Source organism: Hemicordylus capensis, chromosome 4, assembly GCF_027244095.1.
Source record: "Hemicordylus capensis ecotype Gifberg chromosome 4, rHemCap1.1.pri, whole genome shotgun sequence".
NCBI classification, from domain to species: domain Eukaryota; kingdom Metazoa; phylum Chordata; class Lepidosauria; order Squamata; family Cordylidae; genus Hemicordylus; species Hemicordylus capensis.
In genome coordinates this window covers 228,396,881-228,420,652 of record NC_069660.1, presented here as the reverse complement: position 1 = coordinate 228,420,652, position 23,772 = coordinate 228,396,881, and the positions used below count along the sequence as shown (strand labels likewise).

The 23,772-nt window shown below is 42.9% G+C and overlaps 1 protein-coding gene across 6 annotated transcripts in view; it reads right to left on the bottom strand.

Moving 5' to 3' along the window:
* NETO1 (neuropilin and tolloid like 1) overlaps positions 1 to 23,772 on the bottom strand; it is a 162,965-nt gene that overhangs the window by 57,926 nt on the left and 81,267 nt on the right. For 5 of the 6 annotated variants that reach the window (XR_008307001.1, XR_008307002.1, XM_053249438.1 and 2 more), the window contains 2 exons: positions 1,570 to 1,611; positions 1,321 to 1,448 (listed from right to left, as the gene is read on the bottom strand). The exons of the other annotated variant lie outside the window; for it this stretch is intronic. Coding sequence is in view for 3 of the 5 variants with exons in the window: in XM_053249438.1 (XP_053105413.1) it covers positions 1,321 to 1,448; positions 1,570 to 1,611 (170 nt within the window). In the remaining 2 variants the exon portion in view is untranslated. The remainder of the gene's footprint in view (positions 1 to 1,320; positions 1,449 to 1,569; positions 1,612 to 23,772) is intronic. 6 annotated transcript variants of the gene reach the window in all.

The window sequence follows — 23,772 nt, the reverse complement described above, 5'->3', positions numbered from 1 at the left end:
GACTGGATGCCAGCCAGAACTAACAACACATAACCAGAACATAACAACACATAACAACACATAACCAGAACTAACAACACATGCCATTGACAAAACATGTTCTTTGAGTGCTAGGGGAATACCTCCATAACAGAAGTTCTACTGGAGGAATAATCTGTGAATTCTCCACAAGAAACATGCAACAATTGTGCATTTATTCTGGTAGAAACTGCAAGGCTAAAAAAAGGGCCAAAGTCTAAACATTTCCCATAGCTAAAATCAGCCAATTACAAAAAGCAGCTTTACTGGGAACAGCCTATATTCTGCGACGATATCTATAACAATTGACAATAAAATTCTGGCATAAAATAATCGACATAGCAATACCAGGGGATAGCAGAATAGAAGAAAAAGAAATAGAAAAAATCACCAAATACAAAGATCTACAAATTGAAACTGAAAGGCTGTGGCAGAAAAAGACCAAAATAATCCCAATGGTAATTGGCGCCCTGGGTGCAGTTCCAAAAGACCTTGAAGAGCACCTCAACACCATAGGGGCCACAGAAATTGCCATCAGCCAATTACAAAAAGCAGCTTTACTGGGAACAGCCTATATTATGCGACGATATCTATAACAATTGACAATAAAATTCTGGCATCCCAGGTCCTTGGGAAGGACTCGATGTCTGGATAAAACAAACCAGTCAATAACACCTGTCTGACTGTGTTCAGACAGGTGTTATTGACTGGTTTGTTTTATCCAGACATCGAGTCCTTCCCAAGGACCTGGGATGGCTGAATTTTATTGTCAATTGTTATAGATATCGTCGCAGAATATAGGCTGTTCCCAGTAAAGCTGCTTTTTGTAATTGGCGGCTTCTTCTTCTTCTTCTTCTTCTTCTTCTTCTTCTTCTTATTATTATTATTATTATTATTATTATTTACAGTTTATATCCCACTCTTCCTCCAAGGAGCCCAGAGCAGTGTACTACATACTTAAATTTCTCCTCACAACAATCCTGTGAAGTAGGATAGGCTGAGAGAGAAGTGACAGGCCCAGAGTCACCCAGCAAGTATTATGGCTGAATGGGGATTTGAATTCGGTTCTCCCCAGTCCTAGTCCAACACTCTAACCACTACACCACACTGGCTCTCTATGACCTGCCTACTATGCAGCCACAATTCCTGCGGTGACAAAAAGCATCCTCCACAAAGCAAGGAAACAAAAATAGTTTACAGGTTCAGCACTGCAAACCTTGTGTGTACAAAGTAATGAATGCTGTATTAGTAAAGTCACTTTCTTAAATTAAGTCCAAAATCAGAGAATGGAACAGGACTGACCTTGGATCGTGGTGGTGCTCGGATGTACCATTTGCAATCAACTGCCTCAGTGTCAGAAGCTTTTCCTTCTTTCCCAATTTGCACAGATTCCACAATTCCTTCTGAGCCTCCCATCTCAAACTCACAAACTGAATAACAAAATACACACAGTAACATAAAATACCCAAGGAAGAAGCTGAAATGGGGGGTGGGGGGAATCAAGCAAAATACAAAGACTTCCAAGTGTTGTGAAACACTGAACATACCGACCTGGCAATGGTTTCAAAACACCAAGGTCCTTGAAGTCTGGATCTTAAAATAAAATTGAGGAAAAGAAAAATTAGTCTTTTTCCCCAAAAAATCTTTGCTTTTGAGCCCTGTAGAAAAGAACTATCAAGAAATGTGACTCACTTTTAAAGACTAAAGTCATGCAGGATAGTTAATACATGTAGCTGTTTGAATAAGTCGAATTAATTTTTCTTACTATGAAACACATGATTTGATCAGAATTTCCTCCTCACCCATATAATATTTACTAGAACATTAGTTAAAATGTTAGTAATAAAGAGGCTAATTTCAGCAGGTTAGCAAAATAGATTCCCAATGGTTATATTCCCAACTAGCCCAAGGAATGGCGGGGTGGGGCGAGAGAGATCCTTATGAATTCCAGATTTTTAATTTGCAACTTATTTTAATGAAAGCAGCACAAAATTGAATTCTTGAATAAACTTAATTTAGCTTTCTCCTTTTTCCACAGAAGAACTCATGTATAGCGATTCAACATCTCAGTATGAAAAATAAGCACAAGACCAGAATAAGTGCAAGACTGAAATGTACACGGTGGCATTCTGCAGTGTGCAACTTCTTGTGAAACTAGAACTGGTGCCTCTAAGAGAAGAGCGAGTATGTAACAGACAATGCCTTCTTACATAGGGGACTTTGCACCTTTGTAACAGGTGGCAAGGGGAGGGTTACTACAGCATGAATCTATAAAGGCTTTTAGTCCCCACTTACCAAAAGCATTTGGCCCCTCTTCTTACAGGGCCCAAATTTAACAGACGTTCATCTAGCTTTTACTCCCCATCCCAACTCCTCCTGCCCTCAGAAAAGAGGATCTTTCTAGAACATTCACAATGCTGCTGAAGATACATGGCATAATGTGGTGCTGGTGCAGTTTTGCTGGCACTAGCATTGAGTTAAGACCAGTCTGTGTCAAGCCGTGTGCTACTTCAAGAGAACTTCTGTGCTGAGATAAGTGACTGTTGCTCCAGCTTCATGGAAAGACTCCTATTTTTCAATGCTCTTCTACCTGGAAACCTGTCTGACTGTCGTCCAGAAGCATTATATTATTCTTCCTGCTTCGGATGTCTTTCAATAGTCAGGTTTAAGATAGTAATGGTCAGGAGGGTGTTAGCTATGGTTTTAATATTTCAGCATTTTGTTAGTATTGGCTCAGATGCATTATCTCTCAGATATGATTTTATGTTTGTAGCAGCGTTGCAACCATCTATCTACTATTGGCTATGTTGTGTTTCCCTCCCCCCAAAAACCATGCATGTACACACACACACACACACACACACACACACACACACACACACACAGGTTGTTCTCACGACCAGGTAGGTGGAGTGGTAGGCAGGCAGCGTGAAAGGCTGCAGAAGCCCACCTTCCCTGCAGCCAGGGAGTGATGAGGCATGGAGCCCGGGACACATCATCCCAGCTCCTGGAAAGCCACAATGCATTGCACAAGTGCACGGTGCATTGTGGGGATCTCCCCAGAGATGGGCGGGCACCCATCAGTGCTTCAGCGCACACAGTCAGGGAAACATGGTTAAGGGAGTGCTCACTCCCTTAACCTCGTATACAAGGTGGGCTCCCTAGGCGGGTTTGCTGCCAAAGTGCGGCCGGGAGCTGCCTGGGCTTGGCTTCCTGGTCTTGGCTGCTCGTGAGAACAGCCTCCATTTATCTTTGCAATCTACTGGATTTTTACTTTAATACACAGTCTCCCCCCCCCCCACCTTTCACCATCACTCACACATGAAAAATGCTGACCTAGAAAACTTGACAGAAATCTTTTGGGGCTTAGCCTACTAAAATTGATGATTAATTCTAGTTAATTGGTTCAATGAGTTTATTACCTTTAAATTGTTTTTTACCCATCTGAATTGGTCTGCAATATTGCAGCCTGAAAACCTTGAAAAGAGTGTTTTAAAATATGTAAAAATAGCCCTCCAGAACAGCTGTCAATTCTGACTGAAGCTATTCCTGGATTCCCCCTGCCCCGCCCCCCTCCCACCAATATTTTTTTACAATATCAAGGCATTAAAATCTCCAGGACTGCTTTCAATTATTGTCTGGAGGTTGATTCCACTTCACCTGGAGACTGAGCAACTCATAAGAGTCAGAACCCCCCCACACACACACACACTGTATATGTCTTTGTGTGGGTGACTGTACATGCGTTCACTTTAAAAGTGAACCTTGGTATCGGCTCCCTCGGAGGGTACAGACAGGAAGTGTACTACTATATGTGTGTTGAGTCTGTACATGCATACAGATCTGTAGAAACAGACACTGTATACAGATTGTACATGTGTTGAATGTAATGTGTGAATAGGACTATCCTGTAGTCATTGCTTGGTGAGAATACAGAGGGATTTTATTTCTGTTACTGTTTATTTCTAACCCCTGCTAACTTGGCAAAGAGGCACCTTTTAATGTGGTGATTCTCGTTATTTAGCAAGGGGAGAGTAACTGACTCTATCCACCCCCAGCACAGTACCTCCAGTGACTGTTGCTGGTGTCTATCTTATGTTTCTTTTTAGATTGTGAGGTGAGCCCTCTGGGGCAGGGATCCATATTTATTTATTATTATTCTGTGTAAACCGCCCTGAGCCATTTTTGGAAGGGCGGTATAGAAATCAAATAAATAATAAATAAATAAATAAATAATAAAGGCTGCTACAGATAAGACATATCCTTCACAACAACCTACTTAACTTCACTAAGCTCAGCTGTCCTTCCCCTTCTGACCTTCCACCACTTGACTGTCCCAGTTAGTTGTTCCTTTCTTCTTTCCTTCTCTAGCATTTTTCCCCCAGTGGCAGCTTAAAGAGCTAGGCCTTGCAGGAGTTAAGAACAACCCTGCTGGATCAGGCCAAGGCCATCTGATCTAGCACCTTATTTCACATAGTGGACAACCAGAGGTCTCTGGGAAGTCCACTAGCAGGAGATGAAGGCTTGTACTCCTCTCATGCCATTGCTCCCCTCCAACTGGTATTCACAGAAGCTGGATTTTCTGAAGTTGGAGGTAGCATATAGCCATCAAGACCAGTTGCCATTGGTAGACTTCAATAGAATTCAACATAGAATTCAAATTCTATGAATTTGTCGAACCTCCTTTCAAAACATCACCACATCTTGCGGCCAACACCATATCTTGTGCCAGCAACTTTCATACATTAATTATACACCGTGTGAAGAGGTACTTCCTTTCATCCACCCTAAATCTTCTGCCAGTCAGTTTCATTGGATGATTCCTGGTGTTGTGAGAGAGGGTGAAAAGCGCCTCTCTGTCAACTTTCATGCGTGAGTTTCATAAGTCTCAATCATATTCCCCATTTTTCAGAACTAAAAAGCCTCGAACCCTGCAGCCTTTCCTTGTAAAGGAGCTCCAGCCCCCTAATCACTTTGGTTGCAACCTTCTGCACTTTTCCCAGTTCTAGTATATCATTTTTGAGTTGTGGCAATCAGAATTGTGCAGGGGCGTAACTATATAGGGCAAGGGGAGACAGTTGTCTGGGGGCCCACTGCCTTGGGCCCCCCCCCAAGGCAAGTCACATGACTGACTCACTCAGCTGGACACCCGCCCGGGCTTCCTTCAGTTGTATTCATCCTCTGAAATTGACATGAGTGTTAAGACCCGGAGCTACCAGAACAGCATGTCTTTCTCTAGTACCATTAAATGACTTGCATCATCCACAATTTACAAAACCTTAAAAAAAACAATTTACGATGATGTTCTATTGTGGCACATAGGAGTTTACATATATATATTACCACTATTCCGACTCATTTAAGATTTCTTTACTTCTTCAGTGAGGGGGGCATTTTAAAATCTTGTCTTTGGGCCTACTCCAACCTTGCTATGCCCTTGGAATTATACTTAGTATTCCAAATGTGGCTGCACCATAGATGTATATGAGGGCATTATAATAGTGATTTTATTTTGTATTTACAAAAAAGATGTTAAAACTTACTGGTTTAGAAAGGCTTTTTAATGTGTTTTACTACAGTATGATGGGTTTTTATTTTAAATTGGGTTTGTTTTAATTGTTTTTATTCTATATTATGTTTTTAAAATTGTGTTAAATTTCATGTTACTGTCTATCTATCTATCTATCTATTTATTATATTTATTTATTCATTCATTCTATTATTGATGTTATCAGCCACTCTGAGCAGTATTGTACTGGAAGGGTGGGATATAAATACTTTCAATAAAATAATAAATAAATTTTAATCTCCTTATAATGATCCCTAACTTCAATTTTATCTTTTTCACAGCTCTGAAACATTGGGTTGACATTTTCATTGAGCTATCTGCCACGACCCCAAGATCTGTCTCTGGTCAGTCATTGGCAGCTCAGACCCTAACATATCTGCAGGTGGGATTTCTGAGGGCCAGTGTGCATCCATTTTTTGGCCTAATATTTACACTGAACCACATTTGCTATTGTGTTGCCCATTCACCCAGGTTGCAGACTTCCATTTGGAGCTCTTCGCAATCCATTTTGGATTTCACCATAATGAACAAATGGTATAATCTACAAACTTGGCCACCTCAATGCTGGCTCCAGATAAGCAAGTTGAAGCATACTGGACCCAATACAGATCCTTGGGGGACCCCACTTCTTTCTTACTTCCACTGTGAGAACTGTCCATTTATTCCTACACTGTGCTTCCTCTTAGATTTAGAGATGACAAGCTCTCCTTTTTCTTGCCCTCAGCTCTCTTGTCCTTGTATATGCTTGCTAGGATGCATCTTCCCCAGTCCACTTTAAGCCTTGTAAACTAAGCCCTGCTGCCATGCATTTCTCTCTCACTCCATCTGGCTCAGAATAGCTGCAATTTGGTTTTTTGGCACTTGCTGCCATCCTCCTCCCTCCATTCTTGGCCTCCAGCTCCTTTTAACCTCCAGAGTTTCAGCAAATCTCCTTCCTTCTGTGCCTTTCTGTGACCACTGCCTCCACCAGCTTCTCTCCTCCTACTCCAGACTACTCTATTCCTTGAATTTCTCTATTCTAGAGTGCTGGGCAGGGGAGGGTATAGCAAATATGGCACCCTTACAAACTAGAGTCAAGCTGATATGTCACCAGAAGCATGCATGTCAGGTTTGGACACTGGTCTTTTGACCAGAAAAAAGGCTTTGAAAAAATTTACACTCAGTATCATAAATAGCAGTTTATACAAGCCAGCTCAGTATACAGGTAGAATTTCTGATAACCAGGACCATTTTTGTTGCATTCAGAATTGTCAGTTAAATATGCAGGTAGAACTATCTGATAACTAGGATCTTTTTATTGCAATCAGTATCATAAATCTATACCTGTCATCTAGGAAGAGAATACAGGTACAATTTTCTCATAATGTTTTTTGCATTTAGTGGCAAATGCTTTCACACACAATTAGCTACATAATTCTGCTTGATATAGAGATTAGATGGTATTGGACCATAGTCTGGGATTGTCCTCCTCCAGGGGACAACTTCCTTTAGAGTGAAGAAACCTGCATTTAAATATGAAACCACACTTCATGTGAGATCCCACTCACATAATGCCCTAGATGACCTTGTGTGAATCTTTCTGATAATCAGGCCTTTTTAATGTTACATTGAAAATTTCAAACCTTTACCTGTCAGCTTGATATACTGGTAGGATTTTCTGCTAGTCAGAACTTTGTTGTTACACTCCAACATAAATGTAATCTTATTTATTTATTTGTTTGTTTGTTTATTCATTCATTTCATTTCATTTCATTTCTATACTGCCCCATCAAAAGGCTCTGGGCAGTGCACAAGCAAAAAAAATGTTTTAAAGAATCCTTTAAAAACAAATAGGTTAAAACAACATAAAAACAAATGTAAACAGTTCAGAGCCATTTAAAATCAATTTAAAAACTTAAGAACATTTAAGAACCTTGGAAGGCCAGGCCAAACAAGTAATCTTTAGGGCTCCCTTGAAGGCCAACAATGAGCCCAAACTACAGATATCTGCTGGGAGTGCATTCCACAGGCAAGGAACAGCTTCTCTGTTGGAGCAGCCCAGTTCCAAGTTGCCACCAGATATGCTGGTGGTAACTGGAGATGGACCTCTCCAAATGGTCTCAATGTGCAATGGGGATCATACAGAAGAAGGCGCTCTCTAAGGTGACCTGGACCTAAGCCATTTAGGGCTTTAAAGGTAATAACCAGCACTTTGTATTTTGGCCAGAAACATATTGGCAGCCAATGAAACTGTTTGAGAACAGGCATAATATAGTCTTTCTGTGTTACCCCAGAGACCAGTCTGGCTGCCGCATTTTGAACTAACTGAAGTTTCTGAACTATGTACAAAGGCAGCCCCATGTAGAGTGCATTATCAGCTGATGCACCACTGTTTTGAGATCGTCCTCTTCAAGGAATGAACACAGCTGTCGAATCAGTCAAAGCTGATGGTAAGTGCTCCTGGCCATAGCCTCCACCTGCGATACCAGGGTGAGGCCTGGATCCAAGAGCACTCTCATGCTGTGAACCTGTTATTTCTGAGGGAGTGTAACCGGAAGATCTAACTCATCCCTCAAATTAGGATCCCCCACAATGAGCACCTCCATCTTGCTCGGATTCAGCTTCAATTTGTTATCCCTCGTCCAACCCATTACTGCCCATAGGCAGGTGTTTAGGGAATGAATGCCATTTCGTGATGATGATGATGATGATGATAAGGAGGAGGAGGAGGAGGAGGAATAGATTTGGGTGTCATCAGCATACTGATTACACCCTGCACCAAATCTCCTGATGACCTCACCCATTGGTTTCATGTATATGTTAAAAAGCACTGGTGACAGAAAGGAGCCCTGAGGGACTCTTTATAATAGCTACCATTTTGTAGAGTAACCATTACCAGGGGCATAACTAGGGGAGAGGGGCCCCTGTGTTCATACTTCTCTCTGGCGGCCCCCCAGAGTAAGGGAGATAATGAAGAAAATAGGGACCGATGGAGCTGGAGGGCCCTCAGGAGCTGGGGGCCCATGTTCTTTGAACCCTTTTGCTCAATTATAGCTACTCCCCTGACCATTACCAAGCTACACCATCTGGAATCTGCCTGAGAGATAGGAGTGAAACCACTGCAAAGCAGTGCCTCCTATCCCCAACTCCCTCAGGTGATCCAGAAGGATACCATGGTTGGTGGTATTAATTTTAAATGCCACTGAGAGATCTTGTTAGCTTTGTATACGGAATTTTGTCAGCTTTGTATACCAGAAATAGTGGCTGACATATAGAGCAGGCTCTGAAGGATGCAGGAGACCTGCATATCCACACAGAGAGGTTGCACTTAACTCAGACAGCATGTTGCTCAACCAGCAGGGGGCATGGAGGACAGGGGAACAATGTATACCTATATCAAGATATGGCAAATAGAATAGAACAATATGGGACCTCTGAAAAGTATAAGCATGCATATGTATTCAGTACTTGGTTTGGGCCCCTTTTGCAGCAATTACTGCCTCAATGCGGCGTGGCATGGATGCTATCAGCCTGTGGCACTGATGAGGTATTATGGAAGACCAGGATGCTTCATTAGCGGCCTTCAGCAATTCTGCATTGTTTGGTCTCATGTCTCTCATCCTTCTCTTGGCAATGCCCCATAGATTCTCTATGGGGTCAGGTCAGGCGAGTTTGCTGGCCAATCAAGCACAGTACACTGTATACTTTTCAGATGTCTGATATTGTTCTATTCTTCAATCCTTGTCTTATTGGTTCCATGTAATATTCTAATTTTCTGAGATTGTGGATTTGGGGTTTTCATGTGCTGTACGCCATGATCATCACAATTATAACAAATTAAGGCTTGACTTATCTCGCTTTGCATGCAATGCGTCTGTCTCATATATCAGTTTCACCTTTTAATTTGCATTACTGAAATTAATGGACTTTTGCACGATATTCTAATTTTCCAAGTTTCACCTGTATGGCTTAAAGCAAGCAGCCAGAGCGTGGAATGAGAAGCTGAATCAACTGCTACTTAAGGAGGAGTTCTTGCAAGGAAAAGCTGACCCCTGCCTATATTCAAGATCCAGAGACAATAGATGGACGTACATCCTGACTTATGTTGATTACTTGATCATTGCATTTAACTAAAAATAAGACAACCATGAGATTGTACAGGACCTGAACAAGGAAATAGAGGTGAAGGAAGTCAGAAACATCTCCTATTACCTTGGCATCCAAACAGAAAGAGAAAGGGATGGAACATTTTTTAATCAACCAAAAGCAGAAGATAAAGGATCTTATAGAATGCCTGGGACTGACATATGACAATGAAGCCAATACACCAATGGATGCAAATTTCTGGAAGCAAGATGGAGACAATGAGCATTTACCAGCCAACAATCACTACAAAAAGGCAATTGGAAAGCTTCTGTATGTGATCACAGTAACAAGGCCAGACATGGCTTCAGCAGTGGGAATCCTGAGCAGAAAAGTAAGTGTACCAACCAATAATGATTGGATTGCAGTCCAAAGATTGGGAAGATACCTAAAGGGTACTGCACCCTATGCACTGGAGATTCCAGTGAGAAGCAATCCCAGACTGGGATATATGGATTCAGACTAGAGCAAAGACAGAACAGATCACAAGTCCACAAGTGGACACTGTTCTTGTATGGAGGTGGAGCCATAAGTTGGGCTAGCCACAAGCAGTCACACTTTGCACTCTCATCCACAGAGGCAGAATATGTTTCCATAGCTGAAGCATGCCAAGAAGTGGTATGGATACACCAGCTACTATTGGACACTGGGATTGAGGAGCCAAAGCCCATAGTAATGATTGTGGATAACCAAAGTTGTATCTAGATCTCTCAGATGGAGAAGATGAAGTCTCAAACTAAGCACATTCTCATAAAGGATCACTATGTTTGAGACATGCAAAAAAAGTGGGATAGTCCAGTTGGAGTACTGCCCAAAAGAAGAGATGGTGGCAGATGGATTGACTAAACCACTGCCCAGAGACAGATTCCAGATGCTTCATGAGAAAATGGGAGTCATGAGCCAGTGAGACACACAATGAGAAGGGGTGTTGGAGATGGAGTTCCTTTTGCACCAAATATCCTAATTAATCTTAGGGGCATTGGGAGTGGAGGTACTGAGTGAGGGTCTTTTTACCTATCCCTGCTTGCCTTTACTCTATGACCCTGCTATGACTCCTCGGGTACTTCCTGTAGTGAGTCAGTCCTCTACCTATCTTCCTAGAAAGAAGATGGAAAGACCTCTTTCTCTCCCTACCTATGCATTATGTAGCGGATAGATAGAATAGGTCTTTCCTATCTCAAATGTACTTCACCAATAAATCAACGTAGTATTTAGATTGTATGACAATCTCCATGCATATTCTTTAAGTAGCTGCAACAACAACTAAACTCTGCACTCTACTCTGTAACTGGAGTGGGTAGCTCCTTTTGTTGGTGCTTTGCTAAATAATAACAAATCCCAACACAATCTGCCTACAGCCTAGTGGTACAAATACAGCACTACTAAAGCCAGAGGATCTTGCTGTACAGCCAGGGTGGGTCTTTCATGAAGCCAAGTGAGGTGACAGCATCAGGCAGTGAGTGCACCATGGGACCACAATTATAGGCCCCCAGTCCCCCACCATAGGCATTGTCTGCATTCCTGGGCCACTGCTCTGACCTCACCACCACAAGCTTTTCTTGACTTACTTTCTTCACTTCTGTCTGCTGCCTTCCTCACTGGCCCATCCCCCAGTCCAGATGCCGCCCTCTTCCCCTTACCACCAGCCTTCTGTTTGGTGCTGGAGAAGTGGGGTGGGGGTAGCAGAGAGAATGAGGAGATTCTCACGATCAGCAAAAAGTAGACTAGGGGAGCCTAGCCCGCTTTTTGCCCATAGTGTGCTACAATGGGAGCCGCATAGCTCCCAGTAGCAAACCTCCTAAAGTAACCCTCCCCTTAGCTGACGTTAACGGAGTGAGTGCTCCATTAACCTCGTCTTTTTGATCGTGTGTTGGCACAGCATGAGGAGACCCCCCCGCCAGGAGGCTGAAACAAGCCTCCCGGCCCTGGGTGTCTCTCCAGGATGCCCCATGCACTCACGCAGGGCATCCTAAAACTTCTGGGGGGCGTGCAGACCCCAATCCCTGCAGCACCCGCCAGCTCCATGATGGAGCCAGCAGTTGTGTGGGCGGCTGAACCGGCTGCCCAGGGCTGTCTGGGGTTTGTTTGCGGGGAGAGCGCAAACCCTCTTAAGGTGGGTCTCACTGATCGTAAGACTTCTCTCAATGAGTGTGAAGCCCTTATGTTTGCATTCACAGCATCACAGTGGCAATCAGAGACCAGCCACTGAAGGAGCTGCTGACACTAGCAGATACACAGTCATGCTGCTGCAGTGGTGTAACCCAGAAGCCCAGTGGTGAGGGGAAGAGTGCAGCCTTTGGGCTGGCAAGGGAGGTAGGGTGGACTAGTGAGGGAGAAAGGTGGTGTCAGCATCAGCTCCAGCATAGGCAATGGGTCCAGGGAGGCAGAAGGAAGAGCAGCTTATTGTGGTTTGCCTCAAGCAGCAAATCTCAGGGAACCAGAGTTATCCAGAATTCCTGTATTATTTTCTCCCATATCCACTAGATATTTACAACAGTACTTAAGTAGGAAATAGCATTGCTATTGCTGCTGTAATGTTTCCTACAACTGCAGTGGATATCATGCTACAGATGGTAGCAGAACATCTCAGATGTTCCTTGGTGTTCATGGTGAGCAAGAAACTTTTTTAAAATTCTGCCAGACACAAAAGCTGACTTTGTATGAGTAATATCTGGAAATTAGAGCAGACAGAAATATGATGTGTGTTGATTAAAGAAAGAAACCTTATGTACATAGTTCAGTCCCTGGTTTATATTTAGAATTTCATCCCTTTAGAGTATCTGTGTTTAATTCCTTATGACTAGTTTTCCCAGAATGCTCAGGGAGAAAAAGAGCAACAGGAAGAAGACACAGAATGGCTGCAGAAAAGAAGGTAATGAAATAAGTGTCTGAGTTCAAACATTCCTGTCTAATGTGTACTTGTTGTCAGGAAAGAGCTGCAAAAGAACCAACGACCTGTATTTTTAACCAGTCCATTTTATTTAACTTTTCTGTCTTGATGAGAATTACAAGAGGCAATGCTTTGTTTGTTTTTTCAGATAGTAGCAATATGAAGAGAACAAACAAATATAAGACAGCGCCCCCCCCCACACACACATACTCTCGATGTCACAAAGATTAATTGAATGGTGCTTATGAGGAAGCAAACGTTCCTAGGGCAAGGACCTGGAGGGAAATTCAGCAAGTGGCTGGACAGAGAGACAGGGTTGCTAAGTCTTTAAAAGAAACAGCCAGGCAGTCAGTCAAGAGTAACTGCTACAAAGGCCAGCCTAATGTAAAAGCCCTTATAGCCCTATCAGCAATGCCAGCTCCAGCTCTGAGGGAGCCCTCAGCAAATTGCACTCTAAGGGCCTCCTCCCATGTGGCCCCCACAGGGTTCAAACTAGAGGTAAGGCTGACCTTGTCATTGCCCCCTCTTCCTCTCCCATACTGGCACCAAAAGGGCTTAAAGGTGCCCCCTCTCCTACAACCCCATGTGTGGGTGCCCCGACATCCCTACAAAGACTCAGAAAAATTTCTGAGATGGGAGGAGGAAGACAGTGTCAGAGTAACTGAGAAGTGTGCTGCTGCTGAACAAAACAGAGAGTGGGCAGGGCCTCCAGACCCAGCACGGGCCTTCTGATGGTCCTGGGCCCTTAGCAGCTGTCTGAGGGTGTTAACCTCTAATGCCAGCCCTGCCCATCCAATCAAAGAATACTAGCAGAGCAGACTAAGAAAGCATCATTCCAAACGGCAGCTCTGACCTGCTCAACAGGGGGTTGGCAACCCTCCAGGATTAGTAATAATCTGCAGGAGACTACTGAAAGCAATTTGGATGTTCTAACAGCTTGATATTGTGAAAAATATTGGGGGGGGGGATTCTCCAGGAATAGCTTCAGTCAGAGTTGGCAAGCCTAATCCTGCACAGGATAGAAGTATACAGATCTCAGGGACCCTGGTTTCCCTTGAAAGAATCATCAGAACAGCCATATGGTTTCTGGAGATCCACAGTGCTGAATCACTGGGCAAAAACAAAAAGTCATATAGACATTACCTAGTACAATGGCAGTCAGCTTTGTTGGCAAGTGTTCTACAAGTCAAGCCCAATGTAATGGGTAGACCCACTCCACTGCACACTACAGTATAGGCCCTCACTTTCTTTGTGTGATTTTGGTTGTAGTCTGCTTGGCTAGGGAGGGAGCAGCCAACAACACAGCACAGCACAGAGTGCAGGCTCGATGCTGTGCCATAGCCAGGCTCATAGGATCTTCAGCTCCCAAAATTTGTCACAAAGGTCTGCTGCCCATGTCACTTGTGGCCACCAATGAAGCAATGTGTGGAAACATCTTCTAGTTAATAATGTCATTGGCTATGTCAAAAAGTGAGCATGAAGATCTACTTATCTGACATGTCGCATAATGCATGCCTGAGGGGTTCGCCCAATAATTCCTACATCAAATTCGACCAAAGCCAGAGCAAAGGCTCATTTGTCCCAGCAGGGTTTTAATTAAATCTTTCGTCTGGAAGCAGGGAAAGTTCTTGGCCTGATTTTCAGAGGCTCTTGTTCACAAAATATCCATTATTTTGACAAAATAGCTATGACTGCTCAGAACACATTGAACTTTTCTGCTGCACCAGGACCCGATATAGTTGTGAAAGTCCCAAACCAAGGCTAATCAATTCCTGTAGAAATTAGCCTCATGGCATTATTTAAACTGACGCTTGTCAGCAAATGGATAAGCTAGGCAAGAAATTAACCACAGTATAGGCAAGACTCAAATTTAAGCTAATTTCAAAGAATTTACTCTTTCTAAAATGTAATGCTATCTTGGTTGGTTCTGGTTTTTGTTTGTTTTGTTTTTGTTTTTTGCAGGGGCAGGGGGGACCCAAGACCATTAATACTGGGCCAGTTCGGCAATACAGGACACAACACACAGGGTTATGAGTGGGATGTGCTGCGAGCAGGCCCACTGTGATGTCCTTGCAGACATTCCAATGCTCTCCCAGCACGTCTCTTTATCATTGGGTGACATGACTTGTGTCATATACATGATAAAATATAACAAACAGTGCTTTAAAATAGCTGTTTTAATACATTTGATATAGGTGTATATGCTGCTGTTTCCAGTTGGCTGATGCTTTCTATGGCATGTGGCCATATCAAAAGATTCATGGCTTCCGTGGATATCCTGTATAGCCAATAAGAGTTCAGTTAAGAACTTCATACAGAAAATCAACAAAGGACCCATCTGGATAATATAATCCAGGGATTCTCAATGTGTGGGTCCCCAGATGTAATTGGAATTCAACTCCCATAATTCCCAACCAAAGGCCACTGGGGCTGGGGATTATAGGAGTTGAGGTCCAATAAAAACTGGGGACCCACACGTTGAGAAACCCTGATATAGTCCATGGCACATGCATTTATGAAGGGGACATGCCCTTTTTCAAGAGCATCCCTTTATCAAGTGTGAGGTCTATTCATCTGAAGGGTCCTTATATACATACATGCTCCAAGTACTTGTTTAAAAGTGTATAGTATTTGTATAAAGGCCCTTCAGATGAACAGACCTTTCACTTCTCTTTCACTTGATAAAGAGATGCCCTCGATAAAGGGAATGTCCCCTTCACAATCACATTAGCCAGGGACTGCATCATCCAAATAGTCCCTTTGTTGATTTTCTGTGTGAAGCTCAGCATTTTGGATGGAAAAGATGCTTTCTACCACTATCAGAACATGTCTAATAAATGTCCTTATTCTATAAAATACCTAATTAATGCACCAATTCCCAAGGTTGCATGGGTAGGATTGCATGTATGTGCACATAAGGAAAAACAAGCTGAACTAGATGTTGGGTAACAGATCTGAAACACAGATCATGCCAAAAAGTTGAAAAGTGGTGCTATGAAAGCCATGATTTACAGTACGGTAGAAAAGTGGCATCAAAAGGACATTGTTTAATCATTTTCCCAGAAACCCACTCTTCCATCTATTTTTTCTCCAGCAGGGGTTCCAGATGTGTGTTTACCACATCATAGAAAAAAGCAACAGGAAAGCTCCGTGTGTGTGTAGGTTTGGGGAATGGTTAAGCCTTTCTGGCCACTTTTCTCCTGCAAATCGATTTATCTCCCTGCCATTTTGCAGCTGTTTGGAGACTCTACGATTCCAGACCTGAAGCTGCCACCAAACAGTTATTCTGGCCCTGAGGTCATCTTCAGACGAGGTCTAAAGCTTTGTGGGATTTCTTTTGGTTAAGCCTATTTGTAATGTGAATTTAAATCCTACATTTGCTGGAGTGCAGATTTTACTGCAGATGTGCCTCTTTTCTATTCTGCATTACCGGTGATCATACATTCACTTCAAAGGCAATTTAAGCTCACCTGAGAACATGTCTCAGAGTACAATCAGTATTTAACAGTCAGGGAATGAATCCTAGACCCCCACATGTCACACCAGTCTTGATCACTGTTAGCACCTGTAAATGTGCCTGTCTTAGGACCAAACTAGATGAGCAAGAGCAGTTGCCAGAGAATGCACTTTCATCTCTCTTTCTTGTAATGTCTAGGCAAGCATGATGTGATACCATCATGCTGTGTCTCTCATTATTCCTGAGAGACATAACTGGCTGACAGGAGATGCACATTTTGTTGATATCACATCTCATGGTGTTTGTATTAGAAATTACAAGAACTAGATATTACAAGAAAGAATCGTGAGATATGGAGCACTTACAACATCGAGTTCAGCCCATATGTGGGATTGTGAAATCAGAAGTAATAATTTCTCCCTCTGAACTTTATTTGTTCATATACATTACTTACTACTAAGGAAGATCAGGTTACATTTGCTTGCCTGGAACACTGCAGGGCAGTATCATAGTGCAGTTAAACCTGTAGTGGGGGGGGGGAGCAATTTTTACCCCACTGAACAATTATCCAGGGGCCATATTTTATGTGAAAAGGTATAGGGAGGTGAGGCAGATGGAAGGATGGAAAATAGGCTGAGTTACACAATCATTTTGACTGAGAATGTCTTAACTCATGACAGTGTCTTAGGGCTTCGATCAAAAGGCTACAGAGGAATAAACCATTGTCAGAGCCACAGACAGAAGCCTTAAAAATATTCAAAGCTGGCATGAAGGACTAGATGATGCGATTTCTAGGCAATCTCAGTTAGCCTTCCTTGAGGGACTGAGCATAAATTAGACATGTTAAACTTCTTGGATATATAATATATAATATAAGCTAATGTCATATAAAATCAATCATGCATACAGCAAGATTAGATTTCTAACAAGAAAATTTTGGCAGATGGTTTGATTAACAGTACTTAGCAGCTCTCAATGAGAGCTTTCCAACGTTGGTGGCTCAGGAGACAACTAGATAAGACAGCGGGAGATCTGTGATTGGATCTTCTTGGGTTTGTTATATGGCAACTGCAACTCTTGTGAGGGGGAGTTCAGACTGGGGATATTGTGCTGAGTGGAGAGAACTTTAATGTTTTCCCCTTTTACTGATTTCCTGGTTGGAACTCATATGGTTCCTCTGTGTTGCCTTGAGATGAATGGAGTACAAAACTGCTGTACAAAACACAGTGACCTCAAGTAGTGAACAAGGACAAAATGGCATGCTACCCCCGCCCCCCGTTCATAAAGATTGATGATTTAGGACAATAATTCTGAAATTTCATAAACAATTTCTGGTAAGGGTGGCCATATGTATGGATAAGAGAGTATTGTGATAAGATACTCAATTTCCAGGAGCAAAGAGGCAGGTTCTGTGCACATAAACAGGATTCCTACAGAGATTGTCCCAACAACACTCACAAGGCATTCCTGCAGGAAGGGACTCACACTCAAATGGCTACTAGTTGGAGAGCTGTGGGCCACCTCCAGCCTCAAAGGCAGGATGCCTCTGAGAACCAGTTGCAGGGGAGTAATGGCAGGAGAGAGGGCACGCCCTCAACTCCTGTCTGTGGCTTCCAGTGGCATCTGGTGGACCACTGTGCGAAACAGGATGCTGGACTAGATGGGCCTTGGACCTGATCCAGCAGGGCTGTTCTTACGTTCTTATGGTCTTACATATTCACAATATTCAGCAACATAGTTTGCATTCTCAGCAGACTCTATCAAACACTTTTCTCCTACTGCAGCAGAGAACAAATCTGTTTCCCCTTCTACTAATCATCTATTTGTAGACCTGGATGCAGTAATTGTGTTTCTGGAAGACTCGTAACAAAGTATCCATTGCATATATCTGGGTACATAATCTATTCCCCCCAGAAACCATCCATCATGAAGATAAAATACACAATTTTGTTTTCAAAGGATCCCCAGAACAAAGCAATCTTTTAAAAGATATAGTTGTTTAAAGATTGCTTTGCTGTCATGTTGGATGCATGCTCCCTAATGACTTCACAAAAAATACAGATTCCCACTCCCCATCCACCAATTATATTATTAGCCCAATCCATAAATCAATTAAACTGGAGTATTTGGATTTAAGCTGATTCTACAGGCTATAGTAGAACTAATTCAATCTTTGTGGATTTGTGGATCAGGCTGTATATCTATAAAACCTCATCAAGGAAGTTACTGGAGAATCAATTATCATTATTATGCTCCGAGTGGGGGGGGGTCCTCTAAATTGACAAGAATTATCTATTTATGTCCCTCCTCCCCTTTATTTCAAAATTTGAGAATGAGCCAGTAAACATTAAGCAGAGAATGAAGGGTGAGGGGTGGGGGAAACCATGACATATAAATTAGGGTGGGTAGATAAAGAGGAAGGGATAACGCCTACATTAATGTTATAGAGACAGAAATCGAAAAATCTTGCACACAAAAGAATGAGAAAGAGAAAAGATCAAACCATTATTAAATAAAGGAGCTCTCCTATTGTGTCTGGCACACTACCACAGAATACTCTTTATCACTAGTAGTTAATCCAGCTGTTCTTTTCCTATTACTAAATCAGTTCTCATCATTACTAACTCATGCATAACATTCACAGAAATGACCTCCATATCTGCAAAACATGAACAGACTGGCAGATCAGTTCTACTTCATCCTATCTACCCACTCATTCTTTCACTGCATTGGATAGTTGCCCACTAATCTCTATAATCTGAAAGGTCCAAAATGTTCCAGAGTTCCATGTCTGATAATTTCATGTGCACATAGAAATCCATCTTCATTTCAATGTAGAAAGCCAATCTACATGCAAATTCTCGGCATGAGTAGATTAGTTCCTTCTATTTTATCAACAGTAATGATGTAAACAGAGGAGCTCCAAATATATATATAGCAGTTAAAAACTTGGAACAGTTTACACACTTGGAACAGACTAGGGATGTGCACAAAACCAGTTTTGAGGGTTCGGCTCGAATCCAAACCAGATTTGAGCCGACCTGGCCTGGTTCGGTTTGGGCTTAATCGAGCTGGACCCAGTACAGCTCGTAGCTATACTGGTGATTCCATACATCTTGTGAAGATTTCCCTTTACCAGTACAGGGGCAGGGGGGTTGTCCTAAGTATAGAGGGGGCAGGAGAGGAGTAAATCTGCACTCACAAGTACAAGCCATGGCTGCGGTGGGGTGGTGGCAGCTCCCCACCCACCCCCACTGGCCTTCCTCTGAGTAGCCCAGGCTGCTGCCAGCCATTTGGGCCTTTTCTGGCCTGGTTCGGTCCGCTGTGCACACATAGGGGCCATATTAGTGACCTCTGCACATGCGCAGAGGCCATTTGCATGACCATGCAGTTCTCCAAAATACTTCCCATTTAGGGAAGAACTACAATTACATGGTGTGATATACAGACTAAAATACGAAATTTAGCTACATTATTGTATTCTGACATTTTGAATAAATTCTGACAGAATTCTGAATAAAAATGTGGCTCTAGCATTATTAGTGGGTAATTAACTACACAGAACCATACAGTTTTAGAGTTGGAAAGAACCTGGAGGTCTTCTAGTCCAATTCCTGGTCAGTGAAGTTTATATGGCTCTAAACCCTCTGGTTACATTCCTAGAATTGCAGAAAAGCAATGGAGAAGCCAGAGGCTCGATATTCATTCATTCACTCAGTAAATAAGTAAGTAAATTTCTATAACACCCCCAAACTCACATCTCTGGTCAATTTACTACAAACATAAGGCAAATTAAAACAGAAATTAAAACACTAAATCAGTTTAAAGTCACAATTCAAGTTAAAAAGCCTGGGTGAATAAATGCCTCTTCAGAGGCTCTTCTTTCAGCAGGAAGTGCATTCCAAAGCCTCAGGCGGCAACAGAGAAGGCCCGAGTAGCCACCAGATGAGCTGCTGGCAACTGCAGATGGACCTCTCCGGATGACCTCAGTGGGCAGCAAGGCTCATTGCAAAGAAGATGTTGGGGCTATTTACATGAGAAGCCCTACCCGGGCTCTCACAGCCCTAACTGAGTAGGGCTGCTCATGTGGACTGCTGGGATCAGGACCAATCCCGGTACTGTCCCACTGGGTAGCCCAGGTTTTACCGAGCTTTTACCAAGGTAGAAGAGCACAAGTGTGCCCTTCCACCCCAGTCCCCAGACATGTGGCTGCTCAGGCTGCCTGCAGCCTGAGTAGCCACATAGCCAGGTGGCTAGAGTGCCCAGTGGTGGGGAAATCCCCCATGGACCATGCTCCTCAGTTGGTGTTTTATGGGATTCAGGAAGCCTCAGCCGGCTTTCTGCCCATCCCCTCACTGGTCCCAGAGCAGTCACACACCGCTCATGTGGGTGTGTGGTGATGGGAAGCCCAGGAGCGGCACTGGTCATGGGGGGAGAGGTGGGAAGGACAGGTAAGTTCAGGTAGTAAGAATGACTTTGTTCTCTTAAATAGGTAAATAATTGTGGAAAGACAAGGAAAGATGGGAGAAATGGGAGAGCGCATTTCATCTTTCCCCAGTCTTTTCTCTCTGCTGTTGCCCCAGCCAGGTTCCAACACCAGAAATAAGCCAAGCAGTGGGAAAACAGACTCAAAGTAGGAGTTGTGTGTGGGGGGCAGCAGTAAGCAGTTGTAGGATTAACCACTTCTTTTCACTCACCAATTCTCACCTACAAACATGGTAAGATATCATTCCATTCTATGTATGTGTCCTTATGATAGGATAATTACAAAAGGCTATTCTATGGCACAGAGAAGATGAGACTAGTTTCTGTCGGATCTGGCTGGTATGAAAAACCTGTAGATTTACTATATATTGGCTGGAAAACATGAGCAGTCAGTTCAAAATTTCTGATTGAAGAACCAAAGGACATTCATTTTTCACTCAAACAGTAAGTGGGATACAATGGGAAAGAGGTTTCTGACTGCCATTTCACAGCCCAGTTAAACTGAAACACTAGCAGTCAGGTCAATTTCAGTATTTTCAAATTTAGTTTAAATCCAAGTTCTTTAATTGAACAGGTTGTGTATCCAGTGGGAAAGCCACTATCATCAAATCAGTGCTTCCAACAGAGTGCGATAAAACATTGTCAGAACAAATTATTTCAAGAATGATTTCATTTTGGAATACTGTATTGATATTCCTGTTCTGACAGAAAAGGCATTATTGTAACAAAATGCATAATTACTACAGAAATTATGAGTCAGTTTCCTTTTTAGATTACCACTGAGGTCTCTGCCAGATTCACGGTCTTGTTATTAATAGAATATTAAGCTATTACAATCCAAATGCTGTTAAGAAGCCTAAGGCTGCAGCACACACATTCACTTGGGAGTCTCAGTGAGCTTACTTCTGAGTAAGCATGAGTAGGAACAGGCTGTAATTTTACTTTTTAAAAGAACAGAACATCTAAGATTTAGGGATGTACAATTAGGGATGTACAATTAATCCTAGGTAATGTGACCCACCCTACTCCCATTGGGTGGCTTACAAGCAATAACATACAAAACAACACAGTTCTATAAAATACAACATACATAACATCATAACCACATCCCCATACAGTACTCATTACAAGACATAATAACCATGGATTACCAGATCACTCTACGACCAGCTATCTCAGCAACCGAACACCCAACGGAACATTTCCGTCTTGCATGCCTTATGGAAAGCCAATAAATCATGCAGAGCTCTGATATTATCCGGGAGACCACTGAGAAGGCCCTGGCTCTCGTTGATTGCAGTTTAACATTCCCTAGGGCCTGGGATCACAAAGGTATTACTTGTGGCCAATCTCAGGACCTGGCAAGAGGCATATCGAACAAGGCAGTCCTGGAGGTATGGAGGGCCCATATCAATACACATTTCCATGTTCTCAGCAATACCCACAAAAATAAAATTTGTATTACACCTTTAACGTTAGTAGGCTTTCTATTTATGACTCCCAGTTTTAGGCACACACTGCAACAGAAAAAGACCCAATATTAAAAGTGAAACAACAACAAAAACATTCTTCTGAAAGCTTCCTCTGCCACCCTGCCCCAGTCTCGTCCTTCTCTTCACCTTTACAGCCAGTTTCACTATTTTAATTTAGCAGATCTGAGTTTAGGAGAAACTAATCAACAGCCAGTTGGAATGATATGAGCTTGGCCCACCAACTATGTGATTAGGGACATGTATGAACACATCCTGCTCCCTCCCAGCATGCCTTTCCCATTCACCTAATCATGTGGTAAGGCTGTTCATACAGACTGCTCTCATATGGTATACAAAATGTTTATGAGCAGAAGGTTTGGACAAATCTCACATCCCTACAGATGCAATTAGGAGGAGAAAGGCACACCTGGAAGGAGATCAGGAGAACAGCATTTTCCTAATCACATAGTAGGCAGTGTATTGTCCAAATGGATTGTCCAGACATATTGGGTGCATTGTCCAAACCATCCCTATGTCAGCCATCCTTCAATTTCAATAATTAAAACTGGTTAGTCTACTTCATATAGGCTTTAGATTCCAAGACAAAGGAAGAAAAAGGAAATATAAATAGTACACAAATGGAAAACCCCACTAAAATTAGCCTTTGGTATTACATTGGATAGAATGCACAGCCTTTGCCGAGGATACCCTCAGAAAGGAAGACTACCCTCTGTATATTTAGGACAGAGTGACCCTGTTCATATGTAATGCCAAACCAGAGTTAAACATGACAGAGATTGGAACTCCTATACGTCCAAATGCATGAAATTGCAGTTTCACTGCAACAATGATCTCCAGTTTGCCTCACCAAACTCCAATCTGAACCTTTGTTTTCCACAAAGGTTTGCCACTGACCTCCAGTTTGGCTGCCGAAGCATTACATCCAACTCCAGACACCGCGGTTTTGTGCTGATTTTCTGTGGCTTCACACTAATTTTCAAACGACAATCACAGGTGATGCAGACATGCCCAGGGACGTGGCTGCTCTATACCAGAAGCACTTATCGAGAACCAGCCTCACTGATGGTGTCACCTGTGCAATTACGGAGCTGCCGGGCAACAGGGATGCCATGACACCACATTGCAGCCTTGCCATCCTTTCAATGGGCATTCTCTGTCCCACATGGCAAGCAGGAGGGAAAGGGGATGGGGTGACAGCACGGATACTAAGTGCTTTGCTCTCCAAGAAGTAAGCAACAGTGTGGTATGTTCACAAACACTGCAGGTGGCAACATAAGCAGGGCAGCCCATCACAGTGCTGGGAGGGGAACATTTGGCATGCGGGGGGCGGGGGCGGTTCCTGTGGTTGGGTTTAAAAGGCAGCTCCAAGCAGGGATCTTAGAGCAGACAAACTGTATTTTTTTCCACAGAAAGGTTAGGGAAGGGAGGGGTAGTCCCTTCCTGTTGGGGGTTATCGGTCCTTAGGCTTACTCATGAGAAGACACATCTGTGAGGATTGGGGGATGCTCAGAGGTGCTCTTGTTGCATTCTGCAACTCTTCCCGTCTTTGAGCACTAAGCTCAAAAGTAAAGGTAAAGGTAAAATATGCCGTCAAGTCGATTTAGACTCCTTGCACCCACAGAGCCCTATGGTTTCCTTTGGTGGAATGCAGGAGGGGTTTACCGTTGCCTCCTCCCATGCAGTATGAGATGCTGCCTTTCAGCATCTTCCTATATCACTGCTGCCCAATATAGTAGCA